Source organism: Camelus bactrianus, chromosome X (genome assembly GCF_048773025.1).
Source record: "Camelus bactrianus isolate YW-2024 breed Bactrian camel chromosome X, ASM4877302v1, whole genome shotgun sequence".
Taxonomy (NCBI): domain Eukaryota; kingdom Metazoa; phylum Chordata; class Mammalia; order Artiodactyla; family Camelidae; genus Camelus; species Camelus bactrianus.
In genome coordinates this window covers 95,649,287-95,676,908 of record NC_133575.1, presented here as the reverse complement: position 1 = coordinate 95,676,908, position 27,622 = coordinate 95,649,287, and the positions used below count along the sequence as shown (strand labels likewise).

At 41.1% G+C, this 27,622-nt stretch overlaps 1 protein-coding gene across 4 annotated transcripts in view; it reads right to left on the bottom strand.

The window, feature by feature from the left end:
- Positions 1–657: 657 nt before the first annotated feature.
- GRIA3 (glutamate ionotropic receptor AMPA type subunit 3) overlaps positions 658–27,622 on the bottom strand; it is a 261,839-nt gene continuing 234,874 nt past the window's right edge. For 2 of the 4 annotated variants that reach the window (XM_010963932.3, XM_010963931.3), the window contains exons 14-17: positions 25,798–26,045; positions 10,607–10,721; positions 7,756–8,003; positions 658–2,849 (exon numbers count right to left, since the gene is read on the bottom strand). In XM_010963932.3, coding sequence (XP_010962234.2) covers positions 7,758–8,003; positions 10,607–10,721; positions 25,798–26,045 — 609 coding nt within the window. In that variant the 3' untranslated portion in view covers positions 658–2,849; positions 7,756–7,757. Of the gene's footprint in view, positions 2,850–7,755; positions 8,004–10,606; positions 10,722–25,120; positions 25,236–25,797; positions 26,046–27,622 lie in introns of those variants that run through there. The other 2 variants (XM_010963933.3, XR_006728014.2) reach the window with 2 other exon arrangements.

Here is a 27,622-nt window from a genome sequence, read left to right as displayed (position 1 = left end):
ATGTTCAGGATATACAATTCAGACTAGACCATTAGCCTTTTGTTCCTCTCTCAGAAACATTCAGAGATCAGTATAGTCCTGAATTCGTTATTTCTTTCTCCACTCTAGATCAGTGGCCTTTAGTGGAATAGATTTTCCCCTGAAACATTATTATCAGTAATTAAGGCAGCAGCACAAAACGGAGCCAATTAACTAAGACAGATACTTTGTGATAACCTGGGAAAGTAATTGGAACTGTTTCGGAAGATCATCAATTCTGAGTTTGGGCACTTCCTTGGGAGGTCAAGACCAATGTCTGAGGAGAGGGCGCCAAAGGGTGGAGGAAGTAACGAATAGGAATGAAGGCCCTGAAGTCAAACTTTTCCTCCTTCACATGTGAACTGAAGTCCCGCTTCCTGTTGACATCATCTCACTGGTGGTGATCCTGACAGACCTAACCTAGTGTCTTGGTACAGTTCCATTTAGGTTGGGGATCTGAACCTGAACCTGACTGTGGTTGCATTTGGGGTGGGGAGAGGCATAATCCTTTGTGCAGATCACCAGTAAGGTGACTGTACGTCATTGGCAAAGCTTCTGGTGGGAAGTAAACTGGTGAATAATAACTTCTTGGCATCTGCATCCAAGTAAAGTTTAAGCAGTCAAAGCCCAGAAACAGAATTCTTTCTTTACAATTTTATTTACAAAATGTATTAAAACTTTGTACAATACCTCATGGCAATGAGGCTCCGTAATTTATGCCCACACATGCAATTTACGCTTTTACAGCCATTAGTTTGCTTGGCAATGTTTCTGTTCACTGAAGTACAGCTTTAATGACAAAAAGAAAATAATTGGAAAAAATCTTCAAGTGACTACCGCCAAACTCCCATAGCTTGAAGTTAGTAGCAGAAATTTGAAGCAATCAATGTTTTTTTTTAAACATGCAAGTTTTTAAAAAATAACAAACCAATTACCTGCCTCTTCAATTCCAGTAAAGTTTCCTCTCTGAAAAGCTGATTTGAGTCAATAAACACACATTTCTCTTTACACAGTGCCTCTGAAAAGTTTGTGTGTAGGTTGGTTGGTTTGTTTTATACAACTTCATATTCGCACAGCATTAGCTTCCCGCGCTGGGACATTATAGCATTCAGAAGTTGAAAATCACAGTTTCAGGAAAACAAAACGGAACGAAAACACAACAGCTTTCTTTTTTTTGTTCAAATACCATTGAAAATTTGACAGGTGAGTTATTTGCTTATGACACAATTTTTGGAATGAAAGTTTATATTACACTTTTCCGGAAACGTTTCGTTGGAAACGAGACTTCTTCCTTTCTCTTCTGAAGACAAGAGCAAATATGCAGCGAGTCAACTAAAGCATCTAAGGGTCACACTTGGGAAATGAATTCGAGCTCCTAGTTTTTACAGTCTGGAAACTTCCCAATGCACGTCACTGATGAGAGCAAACTACTGAACTACAGAAAGCATACGTCGTTATATAGGAGGTAATTAGTGAGCGGAAACTATTTCCTCTGACTGTTCTGATGATGCCAATGGCAGGTATGCAATTAGTTACTTGATAGCCCATGGAGCAGTGGAGCGATCTTCTGAGTCAGTAGAGAGACTGCTCCAAGCAAGGACCTGGGAGTGGTGCTGAGGTCCTCGGTTTAGCAGTAGGTTTGGGAATGCATTTTAGTCTTTGCAAACTAGAAAAGGACACATGCAGTCTGATGGAGAGCCATGGGCAATAACAGGCAACAGCTGGTAAGACAGACCTAGCAAGAGGAAAGTCAGATTGAGAACTGTGGTCTGAACCCACTGGCCCGCCTTGCAACGTGGTCCTGTCTCCGTGGTGTACACTTCAAAGGCATACTTAGCAGAGAAAGCAGAGCTAAACACAGTGTTGTTTTTGAGAAAGATATTCTGAACACATTTGGGAGTGTAGGCAGCATTTCCCTCACCTCAATGCTAAATTCTCAGCTATCTTGACTTAAAATGCACACTGAAGCAAGAAAAACAGATCTGTGAGCTGAAATTCCAGGCTTCTCAAGGAAAGCCCCGGGATCCGTTTTAGGAAAGCACCGAGAGGTATGCCTGTAGTGCCCCGTCCCTTGCTACACACAAGTCAATTTCAAAAGCTCTGTTAATCCCTTCACCGAGTGGGAAGTTAGCAAAGCATTTTCACAAAACCATTTCAAAACACAGAAGTCACCGTTTAGTCCCTTTTCCAAAGTATTTGAATTTTCTTAAGTGTTGCATTTACATTCTAAAGATATACACATTTCGGCAACGTTGAAAGGAAATAGGGTGCACAGAACATCACCACCAACAGGAAATACCAAAAACATCTGGTCAGCAGATCCTAGAAGAAATGCCAGTCTGTCCTCCCAGACACAGGGAGTCAGATTTTTTTTTTTTAAATCAGGAAGAATTAATTATTTTAGCTAAGATCGGCCTATTTGCTGAATTAGAATTTTAAATTTGTGTTGTATATTAAAGAACATGGTGTTTGTATACTGTGCAGTGGTATCAAAGAATGGCTTTTGTTGAATTGACTTTGTTTTTAAATAAGATTTGTTTTCACATACTGGAATCTTGCATGTCCATTTTTTTTTTGTTGGTTTTATTTTAATTTTTTTTTCAAGCAAAGCAAAAAGATTTCAATGATGGTTTGCATTGTCGCGAGTCTCAGAGTATTCCATAAGGCACTGAAGGAAAAAAAAATCAGTTTTTTCTATTGAAAGGTCATTGCACCATCAGCAATATTCGTGTCATGCCCGACACCAAGGAGAGTGAAATCTGGCTCAGGATCCTTGAAGCAGCCACGTTTTCGGTGATTCCTCTTGTCACATGCCTCCAGTGGGAAGGGATCTGCAAAGGCAAGGGGAAATTTAAATTCGAACAGGCTTCTACTGGGAATTGAGAAGTTTATTATGGCTCAGTCTATCTTGGATGAGAACCATGGCTGTTTCCTTAAACTGGCATCACTGAGGCTGCACCTGGTTTGACTGGCTTTGGGCAACAGGTCTGTTTAAAGCCTTTCACTTGAAGCAAATGCTTTGCAATAGGTTACACTAGATTTTTTCTTTCTTTCTTTCTTTTTTTTTTTACTATGCACTGTACTAAGGAATACACGGGCGTTGCATGAAGTCTAACTTAAAATGTTAATCACATGGGATGTAGGTATACCAGAAAACCGTAGTGGCATTTCAATACAGATACTCAGGGCAGCTACATAGCACAGTGTATTCTGATTGCAGAATCTGTGACAGAGGACTGTTTATCTAGGCTTGCTCAATTGAAATCCATTTGACTGTGAGAAGAAAATTTGCTGCTTCTTGCCAGAAAGGTGACAGCTTGTTTCTCTTAATACTTATAACCTTAGTTATTAAAGTTTGAAAATAGCACATGGACTTAAAAGAGACAGCACATTCTAAGAAGAAGCCAGAACAGTGATACCCATGAAGGGGCTTGGCATCCATGGGATCTTTGCCCTGATTTTATGGGCCTAATTGAGATGCTGATGCTGCCCTCATTTTGGAGGCATTAACTAGTGTGGGGGTATTCATTTGACCCCAACACTGAAACTTTAAGGCCACTTGCCTGCCTCCTCTTCAAGCTCGCATCCCTCATCTCCATCTTTTCCCAATACACTAATAGGAGCCTTATTTTTCTCCTGAGCTAACACTGAATTTTATCCCAAAGGAATGCAGGATCACTATCTACCACTGGCTCTGAAATAAAAGTATTTGTGAGAAGACTATCAAAAATGCATCTGAAGCTCGCTTTGGCAGAACGTATACTAAAAGATGCATCTGAAGGCCCACAGAGGGCAGAATAAGATTAACATGGAAGTGGGTAAACCTCTTCCTTGGAATCCCTATGGTCCAGGGTCATATCTATCTCAGAAGTTTGGAGAAATTTTGTATCTATGGCAGAAAGATCAAACTCCCCTCCTCCCTGCCCATTTGCTATGGGATGTCACTACCTCACTGCTTAACTTTGGGAAAGTAACCTAATCTTTCAGTGCCTCTGTGTCCTGCTTTTAAATGGTGGTAGATGAAGTATTATCACTGAAGTAAAAGTCCTCTGGGGACAAAGAACATCACCACCTCAGTTATCTAGAATATGTTTTCCACTTGACATAAGATGAACTCTTTAAAGCAGGACCACTTCCCTGATGAGAATGTCTATGCATGGGCTGCGATGGAAAATTCATCACTTTGAAATGGACAGCATGAACAAAGCTGATATTTTTAAGGAAGACTAAACAGAACTGTTTTAGAGGAAAAATGGAAATCTTTGTCCTTAACTTCTTGTGTTTTGAAGTCTTTGAAATGAGAAGGATTTCAAAATATTGAAGAAACCAAAGAAGCCCAAAGTAGTTCTGAACAGCAATGAAGAAATCAGAAAGAATTTCTTAAAACAATTAGCAGTCAACCCTAGGGAGCAGTGAATCTGGAAGGCTTGGTGGTTGGTCACCTGCCCAGACATGCTGGGGGCCACACCTCCAGTGGTTGGTCAGTAACCCAGACAGGCAGGCGGTAGTCAAGAGGTTGCCTGCTCCCAAGTGGGTGCCAGATCAGAGGTGTGTGTTCCTACAGTGAGTTCAGTAATCCTGACTTGACTCTCACCCATGGAAAATTAGAGATGACTCCCTCCTCTTTCAAGGAGGCCTTTTTATTAGGCAGATTTCGCCAGGATCATATTCTTGTTTGATTTGCCCTTGAGTCATTCTTCCTGAAGAATTACTCGTACCATAAACTCCCAAGGCTGGCTCTGATAATTAGCAATTAAAGTAAAATCTCAGGGTGCCTCTCCATCTCCGTGCCCCTGCACAGACCCTGACAGATCTAGGCCAACCCAGAGAACCGGAAGCCAATAACTAGGTAACAAATTAGAAGTCACTTGGAGATATCCCAGAACTTCTTGGGCAACAAAAGATCAACGGATGAAGAGCCCATTCTTCATTTAGTTAACATTTCCCTAATGTTATGTCCCCAGACTGGCTGGGGACAGCAGAAAGGTTTTTATTTCCTGCTTAGCCTGCTTGGTGCCTCAACTGACACATGTCAGGATTTTTTTTCTGGCATCCTCTGAGGCTTTTCCTTCTTGTCTGGGGACTTCACACAGCCTTGGAGGACAGGTTTCTTTGCAGAGGCTTTTCCCAGGTTTTTTTTTCACCCTAGGTATGACTGCCAAGGTGCTAGCTAACTGGGCTGTAACCACATTGGCATCAATGTCTATTCAGATGTGATTTTTGCCTCAATTAGCCTGAATCATGCTTCACAAAATGGATCAACCAAGATGGCTAAAGGAAAGGCAGAGCAGCAGAAGTTGTGGCAAGTTCATTTCTGAGACTCTTCCCCCAGGTTTGATGTTCTGGGCCTCCATTTCACGAGTGCAACATTCTGCCCAAAGGTTTGCTGATCTCAGTTTTTTCTTTTTCCCCCTTCTCTCTCTCTCTCCTCTATCTCTGTCTCTTTCTTTTTCTCGCTCTTCTTCCCTCTTTCCCCCTTCCCTTCCTTCCTTCCATTAAGTGACACCCTCTGAGAGAATTCTCTCTGGAATCTTACTACTCCCTGGCCCGGCAGAGCAACATGACCTGTGAGCGTGTGAGAAATGCAGAATTTCAGGCCCCACCCCAGACCTACTGAGTCGGGCTCTGCAGTTTCCTAAGATCCCCAGGTGATTCACACGCACGCTGCCGTTTGAGATGCACTGCTCTGAGACTGGAATCAGGGACTGCAGCTCTAGTAGCTGGGGAGTGGGGACAGCAATTCACAGATAGAACGGCTGATGATAAAGAGGGTCTGCAGGCTGCATGACCCTAAGCCCTGAGACCCTTCTGTTTCAGATTCCTTTGGGGGGAAAGTAGGAGTGATTGACGATACACCCTCATGTCGAGTGTGTCAGAAGTAGGGCACGTGGAGGTTTGGTGAGGTCCCTCAAGATATTTTTGTAAACAAGTGAGTCAGAGACCTAGGGTCTGCTCTCCATCTGAAAGGATTCCATTGGGGTTTCAAGGTTTCTGGAGATCACTGGGCCATGGCTGGTTAGTGGTGACATGGTTTAGTAAAGAATACAGCTACAGGAGGAAAAAGAGCTGGCTTCTAGCCCCAGAACTGCCTTGGCCCGTTGTGTTGCATCATTTGTTGTGGCTGGCGCTTAGCTACCTGAAAGGGAAAATCTGTTTTGACCCATTACCTCAAATGAGGCAATAGATGTGTGAGAGTACTTGGAAAACTGTTATGCAGATTTAAGGTGTTTTATTTCCTTGGATGCCAGTCTCTCAGAATTTGGGATAATTAAGCTAGGCTGAAATCACCCATATACTATCCTATGAGAAAGCAAATAATGTGCCCCAAATTGTAATGGGCCTATATAACCTACTCAAGAGTAAGCTATTTTAAGCATACCAGGACATTAAACGCTTGCATGCAAACAACGCTAATTACAGATGAATCCGTGTACTGTACATTCAGCAATGCGATGGGAACACTTGGTTAGTGGGTTAGTTCAGTGTACTGAATACGCTGTGGTAAAAGGCTGCAGTCTGCAGCAGGAAAGGACAGCCAGCAGCTTCATCAAACAAGGTGAGGACAAATGATTTTTTGGATGAAATATTATTTAAAAATTGGCTGAACTTAGATGCACACCATGAAACATAAGGAGGTCAAAACACAAATGCATCTGTAGAAATTCAAGCCCATTGACCATGACTCCTGAGGTCAAAAATCTCCCACCAAAAAAAGAAGGGCTATGAAGTTGCTAACTGCTCTGTTCCACTTCAGATAGGTGTGTTAGTGATGACAGATGCACTTGAAGGTAACAAAGCTATATTCTCTTAAACACTTCCAGAATGGAGATGTTATCTTAATTCAAGCTTGCCTTTGAACATGTCTGAGTTATTGGTGAGTTTTGGCTGTAGCTGCCAGAGTCAAGGTGTCATCAGTCAGGTTCATTTAAGTATGAATTTGGGGACAGCCAGTAGCAGGGAATCTAGACTGTCCTTTGGGAAACACTTACCTGAATATCATTTCCAAGAAAGAAACAACAAAGGAACTCAAGGATTAAAGAAATTCCCAGGCTTACATTTAAGAGAACCATCACTCCCCTACAGAAAGACTACATTTCTCAAGGTGGCAGCGCCCCCCTTCCACTCCTCATTTTAACAGCAGTTCCAGAGAGCTGCTTTTTCTAGAGCTGCACTGTCCAATACGGTAGTCACCAGCCACATGTGACTCTTGAACACTCGCTATGTGGCTAGTATGAGTTGAGATGTGTCATAAGCATAAGACACACCTCCAATTTCTAAGACTTAGTATGAAGAAAAGAATGTAAAATATCTCATTCATTTTTTATATTGATAACATGTTGAAATGATAATATTTTGGATATATTGGTTTAAACAAAATATAGCATTCAATTAATTTCACTTATGTTACTTTTGAAACTGTGGCTAGGAGAGCACTTAAAATTACACATGGGGTTCACATATGTGGCTTGCAAATATTCCCATTGAACAGTGTTGCTCTAGAGAATTATTCTTTTTTTCCTTTGGGGTCACAGGCCGCAATTTAACTACAACCCTGGTATTAGAAAACACTACTGTCTGACAAGAAAGCACAACCATTGTTTTCAAAGAATTAAGTGGTTGCAAAGAATAGACAATGCTTGAAATAATAAACCAAACTGAGAAACAAAGAAAGAGGGGAAAAAAAGAGATTAACATACAGCAACGCAAACTGATTAGTTTACTAGACCTTAACCGTACCCCTAGATCTTAACACTCTCTGTTCCATACACGTTGTAGCCTTCTCTGTATGTAGCATAATTCTGAGTGTTGGTGGCAGGAGCAGGCTTAAAGTTTTGGGTGTTCTTTGTGAGTTTCATGCGTTTGGACTCTGCCCGGGATTTGTAACAGAATTCTATCAAGGCCACCATCATGGCCAGCCCCAGACCTCCGACAAGTATATAGAAAACGCCTGCCACATTGCTCAGGCTCAGAGCGCTGGTCTTGTCCTAAGAGAAATGAACAACGTGATTAGTTCTTGGGGAAAACAAAGGCAATGGGACATTATAATACATTACAACAGTATAGGATATTTCTAAGTTGTAAAATAACTAAACATTGATGTAAGTGTTATGACTCAACTCTGGCATCTGGCTGACGTGTCACAATGGCCAGCAAGATGGTAGATTGTGCTTCTGCTGACAGTCATGATCCTTACCTAAATGTTCTTTTATTTTGACTCTTTAAATCCTTTAGTACCTCAAAATGGTGTCAACAACGAAATAAAACAGCACTTGGCCATGGGAGCAAAAATGTAAACACAAGCACAATTTATTCTTCTGCTAGCTTCCATAAACACCATTTGCCAGAGTCGAGCTGTGACATATCTCTATAAATGTAACACTCTTTTCATTTGGGAACTTGAAGCACTCTTTCCCCTCTCTGCCCCGCAACACTCCTTTCTCCCTTGTTCTCCCTGTGACAAACTTGTCAACAACTAGTCTTTAAGATACCAGGTGAGAATAGTAGACTTTCCTGATAGTCACATCTGGGGAGTTTGCAAGGGTTTGCTTAAAAAGGATTAATTCTCCCCTTTCATCCGGTGGCTGACAAATTGCTCCCTTTAGGGACTGGTTGCTAAGTTCTCCTCCTCAGGGCGGCAAGTCTTTGTGCTGCTGGAACAAGGGCACAGCACAAAGCACTGGCTCCATCCCCTCTTCCTGAGAGTTTAAGGAAAACTCTCAAGAGGACCCCCACTGGGTCCTGAAATGGCTCCATACAAATCAGAAAGCTTTCCAAGAGGCTGATGATTAAAAAAAAAATTCAGCTCATTTTTAGCTTTTACTCCTGGGAATGTAAAGAATAATTAGGAAAAAAAAAAAAAAACAAACCCTACACTTATCTGCTTCCTATTTAAAATGGGGGTGGAAATCAAGGAAGCCGGTCAGTGACTTTCAGGTCAAACTGTGCAAATCTGGACTAAGCTATCTGCCTGTATGAAAAAGCAAAAACTGTACTGCTGAACAATGGAAAGAAAACAGTTGGTGCCTTGAGCCCTACCTTGAGGTAGGACACACCAAGAGCCAGGAGCCTTTCTTTGAAAAAAAATAAAATAAAATAGCATTTTGTAGTCTTTTTAGAGGGAATGTAACCATTTTGCTGCTGAATACAATAGAATGGAAAACCCAAATTGCTAAGCCAGTGAATTGAGTATCTTATTCAAATGATAGCACAGTGAGCAGATGATGGCCACTGCTGACAGTTAACACTCAGCCAGTCCTGGTATCATCACTTAAAGAATTAAATGTAAAGATGGTATGGCCATGTCCTGACTCTGTTTTCATAGGAGCCAGTCCTGTACTGGTTTACCTTCAAAAAAAGGCCAATTGGAATTGAATCACATCATCAGGAAGGGGATGTGGACATGCTTCATGTCTACAACAACCTTGCAAATAGTCACTCTCCTAGGATGAATGACAGCTAGAAAAGTGGTAGGAATTTCTGTCACTTACGAAACAATGGATCATCTCCTTAAGGAGGCTGGTGAAGCTATCTGCAAGGATGTTCCACGGTCCATCAGGAAATGGACCAATTTCTGGTAACCCTCCCTCTCCTATTAGATTTTTATATGTAAGCAGTTTTTGATGGGGAAAACGTGTCCTTTACATAATCCATCTAAGCTGTAGCAACAAACAGTTTCAAGTTCCATGTACTTAAGTTTCACAGAATTCCCTGTTGTGGGATGTAGAAAACCAGTAGCAAAATGGTTCACTGCACAAGGAAAATGAGTGGCACTTCATGAAATGAATTAACTGATACCACAATATTAGTTCAAAAAAAGGAAAGGCAAAAATTGAAACTAAAAAAGAACTTTCTTAGGGGAGCAAAAGGGGGCAGGAAGGAGGCGGGGAAGAGTGTTTCATGCTTATCAATGTGATGTTATCCTGACAATGTATACCCGTAAGGAGCATGCGACTGAATTGTAAAAGTATTACGTACAGAGATTCAAATGACACCTTTGGAAGAGAGAAGTGTGACAGACTTAATGAGATTTGAGATCCAAATAGATGCTGAACTCAATACGACAGCAGCTGAGAGGAGGCTAATCATTCTGCTTACAGAGACCAGTCTTTGTGATTTCTTTCTTTGACTGTTTTCAGGTGGGATCGACATAATGATATTAATAACCAAAGGCATTTACAACTACAAAGTCTCTGACACTGTAAGAGGTTAAGAAAAAGTACTGTCACAACTGGATCTTTTTTGTTTTTGTCTTTTGGCTGTTGTTGTTCTATTTTCTCTTTGAACTTTCGAAATGTGAAATACAGTAAAACCCCCTTATAACACAGCTCGTGATATTACTGCTTTGGAAACGTGGTGGGCCAGACTGAGATTCCTCATCATAACCATAGCTCTATGGAGTCGACGATTGATGGCACGTGGCAGGCCTCTGAGGCCGGTGTTCGCCTTATTCCTTTAGCGCTGGTGTTATAAAGGGGTCCCACTGTGTCAGGGAGTGTGTGTTGGGAAGGAAAGCCATTTTAGGGTAGAAAATAAACAGTGGTTCAAAATGTGATTGCTAATCAGTACAAAAAGACCTTCAGCGACTGACCTTACTCCCGGAGTCCTTGGCTCCACATTCCCCCTTATCGTACCACCATTTGTTTTTCAGCTTGTCTAAGATGCCTTGTTCACTGAGTTTCAATACTGCAAGGTTTACAGGCGTTCTTCACGTGGGAAATAACATAAATAACATTATATTATGTTATTTTATGTTATTCAAGCTTCAAACTACTTTAAAACTATAGAAAGCGATAAAGCAGGGGGCCCTGGCCACAGAGTAATTTTAGACACTGCAGGCAACCTGAGCATTACCTTATAAAAAGTTAACACTACAGCAACGCTATATTTACCAGGGCCTGCCCATATCGCTTTGAGTAATCGGCACACACTGTTAAATAATGAGGATAGAAAAAAGGCACTCCTCAGATAGGCTGTGTGTGGTGAGGAGGGTCTCCCCTCAAGTGACAATCGTCAGCGGCAGCTTGCAGTAGCTTTGTGGCGGAGGTGCGTTAGGTTTGATCTAACCGGGTGTCTTGTTGTACTTCCAGACAGAAAGCAAGTTTTATGGAGGCGTGAGAAAGGGAACGGGGCCAGAAAGGGAAGCGTTTCCACACGTGGAGGCAAAAGGATGCATCTGAACAGAGTAGAAAATAGATTCTACATGAATAACATGCCTTCTGATTAGTTGTCCTTCATTACACGACTCTGTCACCCAGCTGGACATGATCTCTAAAGAACTGTACTACATACATGGCTGCACTCCACAAACTGAATTCTTATGCACATACTGGTCTTAGTATGAAAGGTATAATGTGGACCTCTGAGTTTGGGATAAGAGTACTTTCAGCAATGGGAGAACTGGTCTATGGATTGTTTTTGAGTTACTGATCAGCTGTCTCTCTGAAGTGGTCATACATCTGCAGGCAACTCAGATCACCAGAAGGTGAAGCAGATTGTTTAAAAACGGATTATTAATATGGCATGGCCTAAAATGGGAAATTGACTCTGCCATTGTGGGTAGTGCTGCAGAGGAAGTTTAGATACGCTGTTCTAGTAAGATGAGACCTCCTCAGCTGAGAGACTAACACACCCCCAGGAGGCCAGGCCACTGCTCCCTCATCCTCCACCCCCTAGAGTATAAGAACTGCACTCGGAGCCAACGCAGGAAACCCCACTAGTCCTAGGATAACGATTTTCTCTCTTAGAAATTCCTTTAGCTGTAAAATGGGAATAAAGGCCTTTACTCTGTCTTCTTTCTAGAGCTAATGAATCTTAATGAAGTATCTTTAATAACTTTAGATTTAAAATGCATTATATATAGAGGGTGGCATATTTCTGTTATGAGGCGATGAACTACAGTGTGTTCAGATTCATGTGAACAATATTGCCAATACTAGTGCGTGTTTTTCTGAATGCCACCAATTTACAAGGAGGAAAATAGATACATTTATGTTACTATGAACATTCCATAGAATTCCTTAGCTTATTTGGGTAACTTGGACCTACCAACATATCCAGTCATTGGCAATATTTCCCATAGTCAGAGATCTGGCCTTTATCAGACCAAGTCCCCCAAGCCTATTTCCATTCTTCCCTCCTTTGCTATTGAGAGCAGAGGGACCATCTCATCTTGAGATATTCTGAGAAATGTATCATCATTAAAAAAAAATAGGCAATTTCAGAGGACTTGGGATTTGAAAAAGTATAAACCTTGAGTGTCAGGGAGGTGACACTTTCTTGGTTCATTCAGGGCTTGGCAGCCAGAATATCTATTTGCATTTTGTATCTGACCAGGAAATTGAGGTCCTTTTATATTTTAAACAAGTTCCTCCAATCAGTGCTCAGAAGCTTAGGCTTCTTAAATGCTAGCCAGGGTTGCTTGGAACGCAAAGCAACAAAAAATACTCAAATAAAAATTTGAGCCTCTTTAGGATATTATTGGCAGTGAAAGTTAAGTCTTAGACTTTTAAAGGACAGACAGGTCATCTATGGCCCTGAGATCAGTGTTGGAACTGCCTTCTCCCCTAACCCCACGGCCTGGCCTCCTCCCCTCTCCTTTCCCCCTATTATTTTCAGCTGTATCACCACCAGGTCTTCCCCAGTGCTGAGCCTGAGGCTAGGCACTGACACCCAGGCTCAGGATTATGGCAATTGGCTCGGGTGGCAGGGGAGATGCTTTCCAATGGCATATGGCTCACTGATTCCATCAGGACCACAGGAAAAAGGATAAAGCAGTTTTCTTCCTTTCTGTGCTTCCTCTTTTCTTATTGCAAAGGGCCCAGTGTCCTCACACTGCTCTGTGACTCCGCCCTTACTAGGCCCTGACCTCCCTCAAGCTACTGTATTCTTCAAATTATTTCATTCAATTTCTTCAGTACAGCTGCTCTTACTAGATCTTAGGAACAGAGCAGTCTGATTAAAGACACTCATGCTAATGTCCAAATAGAGGTCTCTCCCTAGAGATCCTGGATTAAAAAAAAATGTGTCAACCCTTAAGTGAGCTAGGTTGATAAAAGTGTCACATGTTAGTTTAGAGCAATGGTTCTCAAAGCCAGTGGTCCAAGGACCCCTGAAGGATCCCTGAAACCTTTTCATCAGAGGGTCTGCGAGGTCAGAACTATTTTTGTAATAATACTAAGGCATTTCTTGCCTTTCTCACTCATTCCCTCATGATGTACAGTGGAGTTTCCTGGAGGCTACGTGATGTATAATATCACAACACGCTGTATGAAGAAGCAGCAATGAGAATCCTATTCTCCTATATTAAGCCAGATATTAAGGATATCTGCAAAACATAGGACAATGCCATTCCTCACTAGTTTTTTTTAAAGAATAGTTATTTTTCATAAAAAGTATGTTATTTATGTGAATATACATTGGGTTTATTATTTTAAAATGAATTAATATATTCTTTGAAAAGTCTTCAGTTTTCATTTCTGATATGGTAAATATTGATAGACACAGCACACATGAACAAAATCTTTTGGGGATTCATTGTAATTTTTAAGTGTGTAAAGGGGTCCTGGGACAAAAAACGTTTGAGAAGCACTGGCTTTAGAGGACGGAAGGCTTTTCTGCTGCTGGGGCCCAGTCTGGGCTGCCACCCTCCACTCTTGCCAAAACCCAGGCTGAGTGTGTCAACAATTTAGTGTCCTATTTTGACAAGTGGCTATTGAGTGGCTTCCACAGAATGGTTGGTAACAGCTCTCCATTCCCATGGCTTCCACAGTTACCGTGGAGGTTACCTTAGAGCAATCGTTCTCAATCAGGAGTCATTTTGTCCTCCAGGGGACATTGGGCAATGTCTAGAGTCATTTTTCATTGTCACAACTGGGGTGGGGGAGGAATGCTACAGGCATCTAGTAGGTAGAGGCCAGGGATGCTGTTAAACACCCTACTATGCACACCCACCACAAAGCCCCAGATGTCAACAGTGCTGAGGCTGAGAAACCCTGCCTTAGAGCATCCAGACCTCATCTGATGCCCCAGGACTTTGGAGAAATCTCACAAATGATATACCCTTAGAAGGTTAGTCTTTGATTGGAAAAAAAATCACAGGGCCTATGAAATCTGGCAGGGAACCAATGTGCATTTGGGAACTTCTAAATAAAAATGAAGGAGAAAAACAAACATTTCAAGCAGCAGCACATCCAAGGAGCATAAAAGCTGTAATCAGAAATCACAGATAATATTGCTGAACCAGGTTAGGATAGCTGCCAAGAAAAGAAAGTGCTTTAAAGGCCAAATCTCCTAGAATTGTTTGTTGCTGTGGGGTGGAATAAATTCCCAAGATGGCAGAGAAAAACTGCTTTTGTCCACATAATTTTCTCTCTTACTGTACCTTACTGGATGTATTGCCAAACCCAATCCAAATCAGCCAAATGTATTGAGAGACGTCCCCCAATACAAACACACACACACACACACACACACACACACACACACACACACACACACAATTTGGTATTTTAAAGGAAGTGGATTTATGTGGGCATTTGGTCACTGTAAATGTCACTTCCTTCAGGAAGCCATTTTTGTTCCTCACTCCAATATTTTCTCTCCCCTCCTTCATCTTCTACCTTGCCTTATTATTTGTGTCCATGTCTTAGGTCTCCCACTAAACTGTGGTTTTCAAGAGCAGGGACCATGGCTTATGTATTTGTATCCTCAATTAGAACAAGTCTCTCAATAAATACTTGAATAGAAAACTCTCTTTCAGCATTTTGTTTTTCAGCCCAGTACTTCATACATAATAATTACAATGACTATTATTATCGGTCAAGTTTAATCAGTCTAAGAAGGTAGATTTATGGTCACAATAAGGAAAGAAATTGAGGCACCGATAAGTTAAGTAATCTGCTCAAGGCTGCACAGCAAATTATGGGCCAGGCCAGAAAGCAAATTAATATATGTCCAAGGCTGCACTGTGCCTTCTCCAATGGAACACACAAAAAGGTAGCAGCCCTCATTGTTTTTGTTCTTAGGGCTTGGATGTCCATAAAGAATTTTTCCTTTAGGGACCACCATACTCAAAATAACTATCAGCCTAGTAAGGACATATCTAGCAGCTGGGGCCTTTCACTGTGGGGCAGTAATATGTCTCCAGGGGAATGTTTCAGAGCAATTACTGCAGGCCCTTAACTGGTACCTAAGAGAATTATCAGTCAGAAATATTTATTGTACTCACTTCAATAGAGAACAGAAAGAATTAAACAAAGTAGGTCAGATTCCTATCATGGAAATTAGTCAGGCATTCTTCCTTCTGAAGGGCTTGCTATGAATGCTCTGCTGAGTAGAGCCCTCTTAAGACAAATACAAGGGTCGGCAAGCTTAGGGAGAGAACAGCAGAAGTTTGTGATGTCATTTCAGGAGGCCTGGGAACATCCCCCGTCCGCAAACATTTTCCTCGCTAGTAGCTGAAATTCTGTCATGAGGATTTCACACCTTTAAGTTTGGGCAACACTCCTTGTTAAAATACAAAGCTTCCTGAGAAATGGGGAAGGAAGCAAAGTAACTATTTACAAACTCCAGTGCTTTGTCCCATTTTGTTTAAAAAATGTTTGGGGGAAGCGAGGAGAGTGTAAACTTCCCCACGTAATGGCTGTAAACTGCACCTATGTCAGAAATATGTGTATGGAATGTTGACCGGATGGAGAGGGCAAGAACAAGTGTGAACTAGACAGTTAACTAGACAGTTAACAGTACAGTGCTCATCTATGGCAGGATGACGATTCCCGGGTGTGGGGAACAGTCATGGAGTTGCATCTGTTTTTTTTTAAATTGAGGTAATAATGTAATTCATAATGCTTTGAAAACGAGTTCTATTTTTGAAGAAAACACAACTGGCCAATACAAATTTCTGCTTATCGTTGCCATCCACACCTGGCAACAACTCAGCGAAAAAGCACTGTGCTCATTAAGCCATGGCATCCAGCCGCAGAGGGCGGTTGTCGAGGTTCCCAGCTGGTTCCTTAGAGGTACGAACCAGCCATTACAAAGTTCTGTTATCTTCGTGATGGCCAATGTGACATATGGAGACAGTTTTAGGATAAGAAGACTATTTTTCCCCATGAAAGTAGAAACTGCTGATTTAAAAAAAAACAAAGTAACAAAAAATTTTGATACATTTCGAAAGAACTGTCCAACTTATTTTTCAGTTCTGATTCCAGGAAATATCTAAAATAGGTAGTTTGGAGCCATGTTGGACTCTTTCTTATGAAGAAAGAAATGTGGAGAGCATGCTGTGAAGGTGCTGAGTTTTCCCATAGTGGAAGAGAAGGAAAAATGGCCTTGTGAATGAATGACCAAGTTGATTCTTCCATATGGTGATTCTGGAAGGATTGACATGAAAATTTGTACTATGGATATGGATCTGGGCCTGAAAAATACAGGAATCCAGGGTGTAGTACGATTTATCTATCTGAGAGACTGTGGCATATATCCTGCTCTAAATGACTTCACTTCTCCTTTCTAAGCAGGGACAACTAAAGAGCAAGTGTCTATTTAATTAATGATGCCAGAAGATCTTCAATGGTGCCCTTAGGAGGGATAGATCTATGTGCAAATACGTAGGTCATGGAGAAAGACAAGGAGATCACAGGGAAGTAAAAGAAATATATGAGCAAGGATGGTGTATTTGCATAGTTAATTAAAATCTGCTCTAACAACACAGTATCTGAATGATGAAGACAACAACTTATCACAACCTGAGCTGGAAGCCCTCCCCTCACCCTACGCCTCATCCAAAGGTCACTGCAAATTACTGCATCTGATTTTTTGGAACAATTTCTAAAAATATCTTTGACCGAGTGGAGGAAGATATCCTTTCTTTCACTGGCTTTTCTACTGAAGATATTTCAGGTTTTCATGGTCACAAGTCACCTTTTCCAGTTGTTCACTTGCTTCCCTAGACTTTTCTGGAGAACTCCCAGCATCACTCAGGAAATCACAGGCATGGACGGGAAGGCAGTTACAGACATCTCTGCCCAGGTAGGACTTGGTTTATTAAGTTGAAGCCAATTGATGGCCAAGCAAGAGAAGGTTCTTTGTTGAATGAAAGGATTTACTCTGTGGTCCTTTATATTCTTTTCCATAAGTTACCTTGGGGTATGTGTAGTGAAGGGATTGACCTCTCCACAGAGTAGCTGTTAGAGGCCATGGCCGTTCAAAATATGTCTTACACTACTCTATTTTCTGGAGCCCCTTTAAAGAAGCTCTATTTTTTTCATAGGGGTTTCTGGCTGCAGGATTCTAGGAGAATTAGCGTTTAAGTTTTTTTTTTTTTTTTAATCCTTGTACCCTTGGATCAGCCTGAGCTTTCTTCACAACCTGGGAGCATGCACATATGACAGCCAGCATTACTGGACTCTGGCTGCCCAAGTGACCCTCATTCCAGAGACGCAGCTCCAATGATTTGCAGAGTTATGCAGTACTTAGCTGCTAGGAGCTCCCCCTGAGACAGTATTTATATCTATGTAGTTCACAGATGTAGCTCAAACCTATTTAACTCCTTGCTAATGAGATCATAATTTAATATAAGTGCAAAGAGCAAATTCAATAATGCATACATGCAACATTAGAAGTTGGAAGCTGTGAATCATTTTACTAAGGGCCCAATAGTGCTAGTGATTGAAACCTATTGATGAGCATCTATACTAGAGAAGTAGCCCCAAAAGTCATGTGGCGATATGTGGATAAAGCCAGGGCATTTCCAAATGATAACGTCTCAAATTCAAAGTGATAGACCCTCTTGATTCCATAAGTTGTGAATTTCACTGATGGATTTCTGCCAAACTGGGCCTTTGTCCAGCCTCTCCCTCTAGAACAGGAATCATAACCAATTATTGGTTGTGGACTATCTCACATAACCTAATTTGGCTGGGAAGACTTCTAATTCAATTTGTTCCTGACAGAGAGAAGAAGCTCAGGGAAGATGCTAAGTTTCTGGAAAAGCCATTTTTTTTTTAAGTTAAAAAGATAACGGGTTTAATTTTTCATATGTCAGTGAAATTATGAGGTATACATACGATGGTATACACACCATATGTTTGCCAGTCTTATCTGGCCCACATCTTATGCAAGGAGGTTGAATTATTCCACACCTGCCCCTGCTTGTCTAAAATAGTAGCTGGTCAGGATCACATTTTCTATTTTGGCCGAGCACTTCTATAGTCCTCCTCAATTCCAGCACAGTTCCTTTGCAGGGGTTTACCTGGCTGTGCTCAAGTATGCTCCCACTTCTCTCTAGTCAAGCAAGAAAAAAGAAATGCTATCCATTCAGCACGGCCTGAAAAATACATAGCCCAAATGGTCATTGAATTGTCCAGTTATATAAAACACCCAGGCATCTGCACTGAGCTCTGGGAACAGTGCCAGTGCCTCTAATAGAGGAATATGGAGAAGCCAGTTTTGTTTAAAATGTGGCCACAGATACTTTATCAAGTACTTAATTGATATGATTGACTTGAAAACTCTGTCTTAAGATCCATTAAAAATTCCAACTGTCACACTTGGTTGGGTTTTATTACATATAAGGGTATTTTCTTTAGTTCATCCAATGGCACTGAGAAAGAGAGGCATAGACTGAGAAGACAGAAACTGGTCTTTACCAAAAACTCACATGACAAGTGTTTCTGAAGACATCTAGTTCCTTCCCCTGATTCTAAGCAAACTATTCAATCTGATCAGTGCCAGCATCCTCTTTTGTTCCCCAATATCCCTCCCTTGACCATGATCAATAGAATAATAATTAGTCTCAGCTTACGCTCCAATAGAGTGCAATGAATGATGTCTATGTATCAGATGTGAAGCTGACTATTTGTTGCCCTGCCGGGGCACATACCACCCTCTCCCAGCTTGCGTTCTAGCATCCACTTCTTGGCATTTCCAGCAGTGATGCCAGACAGGACACACTAGCAGAGCCAGTCTCTCTCTCTCATTTTATCTATATCTTTTTTTTAATGTAATGTATGCTATTGTCTTAGGTCTGTATTTTGAGAAATATTTGCTTCAAGGCCAGATGAGATGAAGCTTTATGGTGGATCTAATACTTGGACCACACTTTTGCCACCTCTGACCAATGGAGTTTGCCTCCTGTGCCAAGGGCCAAATGCTATACCGCTCTCTAGAAAGTCAAAAGAGAATGGATTTCAATTGTTCTCCATAAAAGAAATCTGCCCCCACCCTGTTCCACCAACCTCAATTCCCACCCTCATCCAATGTATTTTAATCGCTTCAAATCTTTCGTGTTTCTTTTCGATGGCTGTCCTACCTTTCAGAGGGTGTAGTTCTATAATCTTCTCTCCAAATGAAAGGAAACCAAATGATTTGGTCTTAGAGGGGCAGAAAGGGCATAGAAATGCACCATTTCACTCTGCCACCGCGGCGGTGTCTTTCTTCTTGGCAATTGTATAACAGCATTCTTACCTTCAGGCTTTTCAGTCCTGCTGCTCTTTCTGTAGCTCTGGTGTTGGACATTTGGTTATTATTTGTCAATAAGAAACACATTCAAGTTATCAGGATAACACCAAAGGCAAATAATCACATCCTAATCATAGAAACCATGTTAAGGCCACACAGTCAATTTCAAAAAAGAATCACTAAAATGGACTAATTTTTAAAAAATATTTTCTTTCTGGATTACAATTTTTTCCGGTGGTAGAATTTATTCTTTAACACCATCTGGTAAAATCGATGGTTTTGGTAGTCACTGGACTGGTTCAGTTCTTAAGGCAAAAAGGTCCCTTGTTTGAAGCAGCCACTTGAGAGAGTGAGGGTTTGCTCTTGGGAGGAAGACCTGAGTAAGTTCAAGGAGCAAATTTAGTCACTACCAGGAAAGAAAACTGTCAGTGTCTTCATACTTCCAGGAGGCAGCACCAGCACAGAGACATGCAAACCAACGAAGAGCATAATATACTCACCCTACTTCTTGATCCCAAACCAGTCTTGGTGATTCACAGGAACTTCTTCTAAGACCCAGGAAGTGCCACCGATCTGTAATGATTCTTGACTACACACATAACAGTGTCAACAGAGTCATTGGGATCCAGCTTAGCCCTGGGTATCCAAAATGTCTACCTTTAGGGATGGCTCCTGCCAATAAAAGGTCCATCTTGTTGCAGTAAAAGGCAGATGCAGATTCACATCCGTTACCCAAGGCCCAAGAATGTCAAAGAGTTCTGGGTGTGGAAGAGAAGTGGTTAAGAGACGGTGGCAGAGGAGAGGAGGATTGTAGACATACATGGAAGAAGAAATACACACAAAACTGAGGATCTCATTTATACATATAGGAAACACAGTACCATCTCATTCATCTATGTACCACAAAATAGAAGCCGAGGGCATTTGGAAATGGGCTTTCCTAAAGTAGAACTTTTTACTATATTTGAATAGAAGACTTGCTAAGCAAATGCATGGGATAAAAAACAAAGATTGCTAGTGATAGGGAGGAGGAACATGTTTGAATTTCTTAAGAGAACAAATTCTTTTGTGGCACTTTAAAAGCACCCATGTGGAAGGAAACACACCTAATTTAAATTGTAAGCCATTTTTGGAATTTATTAAAACAAGTTCCTTAAGTTCTTTTCTAGCATCACATTGGTGAGTTTATTCTATCCCTATATATTTATGAAGATGATAAAACTATTTCTGTATTGATATTCTATAAATCATAATGGTCATTGAACTATTTATTAAGTGACGGGAGTTTAAGTGCATATCCCATCCTCATCCCTTATTTCCCTATATGCCTTACAAGTTAAGGTGCCTATTGTACAACTCTCATAGCAGTCAAGAGGTTCAGAATGGTCTCATTTAAACATTCTGTTCCAGTGTTCCCCAAAGCACACAAGATATGCCGATTTTTCTGCTTGGAAGAGATGTGCACTGGAAGTCTATTTAAATCCTTGTATGGAACTAAAATGGGGATGATTCTAGGGTGAGCTGGGGCAGGGTTTATAGTGCCTTGTCACCCCAGTCACAAATAGATTGTTTCGCTGACCAGACCCCCTCTAGTAAGATAAATGGACCTGGGGGAGCTCAGCTGGTGCCCTTTTCCCAAGATTAAGAGAATGAAGTGGGGTAGGGGGATTGGAAGAATTTGAAAGTTTGAGGTGACAAGCAGCTGTGGAGGTAGGCTGATGTGGTAATTCAGCAGCAAAATCCCCATTCTGCTGTGATTTACAGCGGCAGACTTTCACTGGCTGTGTCACAAACCCCTGGCGATCTGGGTTTATCGCTGAAACAACCTACTGGCTCGTAATTACTGCATTTGCACACACAGTGTAATAAAGCACTAACGCAAAAGGGTGATTTGCAGGTTAAAAATTCCCAAACCACAGCTCTAATTTCCATGATCCTTGCCTATGCATTTATAGTCCGTCAAGGAAGGATCCAGTCTGATTTGTTTAGGCCCTATTAGCCCAGGTTTAGGAAATTGGTAAAAACCAAGCAATATTTTAGTTCTAGCCTGTAGATCTGGTTCAGGGGCTACCTTGGTGACTGATCTTAATTCCTTGTATTAAGAAAATTTAAAAAATCTATTAGTTTCAGCATGTTCACATTTACAACAGCCTGATCATTGCTGATTCCTTCCATAGAATAGTAACTTTTTGAGAATAGGCTTAGAATGTGTAATGTCTCATGTCAGGGTGGAAAAGTCAACAATTTAACATAATTGCCCATTTATCATCATTTAAAGTTTGCAGGGGAGAGACAGAGAGATAAGTAATATATGTTTTTCTCCCTCTCCTGGTTGCAGAGATAATAGGTGTAGAAGTGTTTTTGAAAAACTAAAAGCACTCATAAATGTCAGGTTTTGTGATTATTGTCATTTTTAGTAATCAGTACTGAGGGCTAGAATGGCTTAAATATGCTATTTGCCTTGTAACCAAGGTAGTTGAGAATGAACCTGATTTTTATGTAAATATATCACATGCAATCAGATTCACATTGTTCATTGGCTGGGTAGATGTGATAAATCGCTGTCTGCAATATTATCACAAGAGGTGACCCTGAAAATCAGCAGAGATTTGTGACAGCATTAGCTGTGTGACCTTCTCAAAGTCACCACCATCTCTGGGTCTCATGTCCTTTATGAAATGATAGTATATTCGTCAATTGTCATGTTAACTGGGAATGGAATACAATAAAGAGATGTAATTCTCAAGCCATTTTACTAATACAGTTAAAACTCACTGATTTGGACTAACAGAGGGAAAGGATTATCTGAATGAGAAAGTCCTGAATTACAAAATAGGCTTGAAGGATGACAGTTTCATTACTTTAAGTCTATTTTGTAATTCAAGCTCACTATAAAATATTGCCTTAGTGGAGGTCCTCTTGAGAACTACTTTAGCAGATAAATTTGCAATGAATATGATTATATCTAAAAAAATGCTTCCAACATTTGAAAAAGGTTTGTTCTCTTAAGGAAAACTTCAAGTGACAATCTAGTCTAAACTTTTCATTTGCTTAACAAACCTCTCTTGGCCTCATCCCTGATAAAGTCAGACTGTAGACTGGTCCCTGTCCAGTTTATCACAGATTATAAATTAGAGGGCTCCAAATCAATGAGGTTTCACTGCCTTTTCTACCTTCTTCTCCATTTATTTATTTTTGGCATCACCACTAAATAGTGGTAAAATAGATTCAAGTTCATCTCTCGCCCTTCTCTTGCTCACTCTCAGAAAACAGCAGGTAGCAAGAAGGAAGAGGATAAAGGCAGGCTCCTTGGTAATCCAGAATGGAATGAGCAATCGTTGGATTTGCAGCACTGATCATACTATTATCCAGAGTTGAGAAAGGGATCGACTTATTTCAAAAGGTTGGCTGGAGGAATGACCAAAAAAAGTGATTTGAAAGATGCCTGGTGGTAGCACTATGGTCAAAGAAGTTGGAAACATTTAGGATCTACTGAAATAGTTTTCTATTTGCATATCAAAAATCAGATAATCTGGAAATCGTGGGCTGGCAAGAAAGTTACTTGATAACTTTGTAGCAGTATCAGCTGAGGAAATATCTGGGTGAAAAGTAAAAATTCAGCCAAGTACTGAAGGTTTTTTTTTTTTTTTGGTTTGTTTATGTCACATCAAACATCTGGTTATTTGCAAACTTCTGGGCACTTGGCATCGTGTGGATGTTTTAGAGTCATCTTGATACAGTCCACGGCTCCTTTTTAACCATGCTGGGTATGAATGATGAATTCGTGACAGCAATGTATCCAATCCAGCTCAATTTTCACTCTGAAGCTCACTTGAATGATATAATTAGGTTCTCCGTGGCCTATAATAACATGAGAAAAAGACCAGGAAGAAGGCGCTATATACTCTAGGCATCAGGTGAGCCACTGCAAAACTCAAATGAGCCAAAAACTTGGCTAAACTGTCAATGCCATCAGTTCACACTGGTGGGAAAGGAAGTTACTGCTTTTTGACACATAGTAAAACCTTGATTAATTGGAATCCATAAGGGATGAATGGAATTTTCAATAAGAATACTCATTTTGTTTCATTCTTGGCTAATAATCTCCCCCCTTTTTCCCCCTCAGAATGCTTGTATCCACTTTCCTGCCTTGGGCAAGCAGCCTTTAATGTTTGAGGGTCAATCCAGATGGAGAGAAGATAGAGGAGACAGAGCTGAATATGACCTAACCGTAGGTCGTCTCTTGGCAAGTGATTGAAAAAAATCAATTCCTTGCAGTCTTCTTTTTTGGTACTATTGCTGGTTTCTCATCAATGTGGAGGACTGAGAGGGGGTAATTCAGTTAGTTGGGGTACTGGTTAGGTGAGTTATGGTTAATCAAGGTTTTACAAAAAAAGACTTTGCCAATGCTTGGTAAAATTATGTGCTGAAGAAAGTTGTTTTTAGCTTTATTTCTTTGAAAGTGCTCTGTATCAGTGTTTCCAAACCCATATTATACTGCAGACTGGCAAATTAACTTTTCCGTCAGGGTCCTGAGGAATGGAGAGAGAAAGAGAGGAGCAGAGGTGTAATCATCGTCTCTGAAGGAGAAAAATTTTGGCTTGCCTGTCTGTTGGTCTGTGATTGGGAAACACTGTTCTTCACCTTAAGATGCCCATGGTATCTTGGTCGTACAAGAGCCGATCTTACATGCTTCTGTATAATTCTCATGCCCTTTGGGCCACGGAGGATTCTGTTTTCAGGTCCTCTCCTGTACTTACCCAGCGTGTCTGTCTTTCCATCACTTAGTATTGTGGCTTCTGAGCTTGCCCCTCTTTCTTGTTGCTTGGATGAAAGCTATTCATTCTTTCTAGCCCCAAAGAGCATTAAGGAGCCAAAGGAAGGCCCAGAAAGATGGGTTTTCTCACGACGGCAGCCTGGATAACGATTAGACCTACCTGAACCGAGAACATGGCTAAGGAGAAGCCAAATCAGGGATTCATACACATAGAGTATCAGTTAGGCGACGCGCTTGTTTAAATATACAAAATTTCTTTGCAAAGTCTATATATGTGGTAGCCTATTGAAGAAAGACCCCATTTAACTTGAAACCGAACTTGTTCTTTGGCTTTCAAGTTAAGTGGGGCCAGCTTAAATAGGCCATCACATATAGAGAACCACATCTCATCACTCATACACGTAACTGAAGAAGCCAACTCTAATCAGCCAGCCAACCACTGTGAGCGACCATCATGCCTTAGGGAAAAAAAAAAAAGACTGTACCTGACTTTTCAGATTTAATTTCTCACACCACTTATTTGAGGCAGGTGGGGACTGTCCTTAAGGAAAGCCTCAGGCTCTTGAAAGCCTTGGGCATTGAAACCCAAACCATGGCCTTCATAAGGCAAGCAGTCTGGTGTGTGAGGGGAAGGGAGGGGTGTGGACGGGGAGCCTCTGTCTGGGAGTTTAAGAAGGGACCCAAGTTAGATCAAAAATGTGGGCAGTGCCCTGAAGTCTTTCTAGTTCCCCAAGCTGCCAGGCAGGGGAATAACCTGGTCATTCCACTTTATGTGTGAGTCTTGTGCTCTCTCCTCAATAATAAGATAACAGTCTTGCCGATTACTCGTCACTAAGGGTACCCGGTTGTGGTGACATTGAGGCTGACCTTGGAGTCACCGCCCCCGCTGCCGCACTCTCCTTTGTCGTACCACCATTTGTTTTTCAATTTGTCCAAGAGGCCTTGCTCATTCAGTTTTAATACTGCCAGGTTAACAGCATTTCTTGAAACGATAAAACATAACTTGTAAGAAAATGCACAAATGCTTAGGAAATCGTTAACGTATAAAAAGGAGCACAAGAGGACAAATTGGCTAAATTTCACAGAACGTGGAGCTATAAAAATGTCTGTACAGCAAATACAGGGTTAAATATTGGAAGGTGGCATGGAGGATAACATTTGCTCAAAACTGAAGTGTGCGGGATGGGGAAATTGTCTTTGAGAAAAAAAGTAACAAGAACACCACATCCATGCAATTAACATTCGTCACATATGGCACCGTAACTTGGCTTTTACCATTTAAATTGAAAAAGCCGTTGAACTGTAAAATTAAAACAGCAACAAACAGTCAGAGAGGACAACACAGAGAGAGAACATTAAAAGAAAAATGGATGCATTAAATAGATGAAACCATAATTTACCGTCTTATTTAACTCCATGGAATATTGTAGATTTTAAACTTTTAAAGTTACCTCAAAATCCACAGGAAAGAAAATGACAACAAAATGCATCAGGGTAGGTGGAATACTATAACAACACAGATATTGTTATATTATTCCACCCACCTTAATGCTGAGCCTTTAGGGGTTGCCACACCATAGCCTTTGGAATCCAGATTTCCACCAACTTTCATCGTATCGCACGGTTTTCTCTGCTCAATGTACTCATTCATGGTTGACTCCAGCAGGAAGGCGAACTTTCCCTTGGACTTGCGCACTCGGGCCACTCCATCTGCTGTCGTTTTGGTAAACACGGATGGCTCTGCTGATTTCATGTAAGACCACATTTTTTCATAGACAGCAATTTTGGATCTCTGCAACAGAGATAAGAATTCTTAGAGCTACTGGAGAGTAAAACCGGAAGAGGCGTCCTTGCCATGGTTTTCAAACATTTTGGATTGCCATCCGCAGCAAGGAAAGCATGTTACACTGCCACCCAGTAAATATATTCATACATCTGTAAACATGTTTCCAAAATAGGGTTCTCAAAACCGCACTCATCTTTGCTATGTGCAATGCTCTCTGATATTTTCTATTCTATTCGAATTCACTTAGAAAAATGCTGGGCAGGACCCACTAAATCGAGTTCATGGATTGCAATTTAGTTTAATAATCACTTTCTTAGTTCAGTCTTCCTCTCAATTCAGAAATCACCCCAACAGTACCCTGCTATGTCATTACCCTTTACCTACCTGAAAAAAAGAAAGGCCGTTGGATTGGAGTGTATAACCCTTTTAGTTAGCCCACTCCAGCACGGGGCATTAACTGTTGTAGAAAGTACTTCCTTAGTCTTAGCAGAAATTTGTTCCTAACGCCCATCCTTGACTGCTATCTGCTAGAGCTATGCAAAGCAATTCTGTGCCTTCTTCCACGTGATGGGCCTTCAGATACTGCAGGGCTGTTGCTACGCCCCCTCTTCTTTGCTTCCTCAGGTTAAAGTCCAATGATGTCTAATTCTATTCTCAGAATGCTCACAGTTTTGGTCTTTCTTCCATGGGATTCTAGTTAGTGGGGTCTCTCTTAAATAAGGGTATCTAGAAATAAACATGGCACCCCTGATATATGACAAGGACAGAATGAAAAGAAAAACTGCTTCCTATCATTGGAGCATTATTTTCTATTAACACTGCCTGAGTTTCCATTCACATATGTAGCCTTTCATCCATCCTTCCAACAAATACTTATCGAGTGCCTGCTGTATACAAAGCGCTCTCCTGGGTGTGTGAAGACTATAAGAGAGTCCCTCCCTCAGCTCATGTTGAGGCCAAACCAAAACTGTTAGTTCTTTCTACTAAGCCAAGTTTCCCTCATCTTTACCTTTTTAAATTTAATTCCATTAAATTTCATCGCAATTCAGGTGGTGTTTAGAACATGTGCTGAATACTTCCAGCTGTATGTTAGGCCTTTTGGAGAATATAAAGGAAGTGTGGTTTCAATGACCCCATGACTTACAGTTGAGTTGGGAGCTAGATCCTTAGGAATGAAAACCCTAGAGAAAAGTCTAGAGCAATCTTTGACCAGACGTGAGATAGCATGGTGGAAACTATGAACGTATGCCATGTTTTCAAGTCTCCTTTTATGGGGTTTTCTGGCCCCTACCTCAGCTTTTTAAATTGTTTATTTAGCTGCTCTCCTTTGGACTTTGGCCAGCTGTGCTGCATCTTTCTTGAGGCTTGCTTGGACCTACTCAAATAATTCCAGAATTATTTGAACTCCCAGAACTATCACCATGGAAATTAAGCATTGTGTTTATGGCAATCAGAGCCTCACTGAGACCGTCACTGAGTCACTGAAACGATTCACTGAGATGGAATATACTTGGTTTGCATAAAGAACAGAAAAAAAACCCCCAATATGGCTGAAGCCAAATGAACAAAAGGGAGAATGAGAG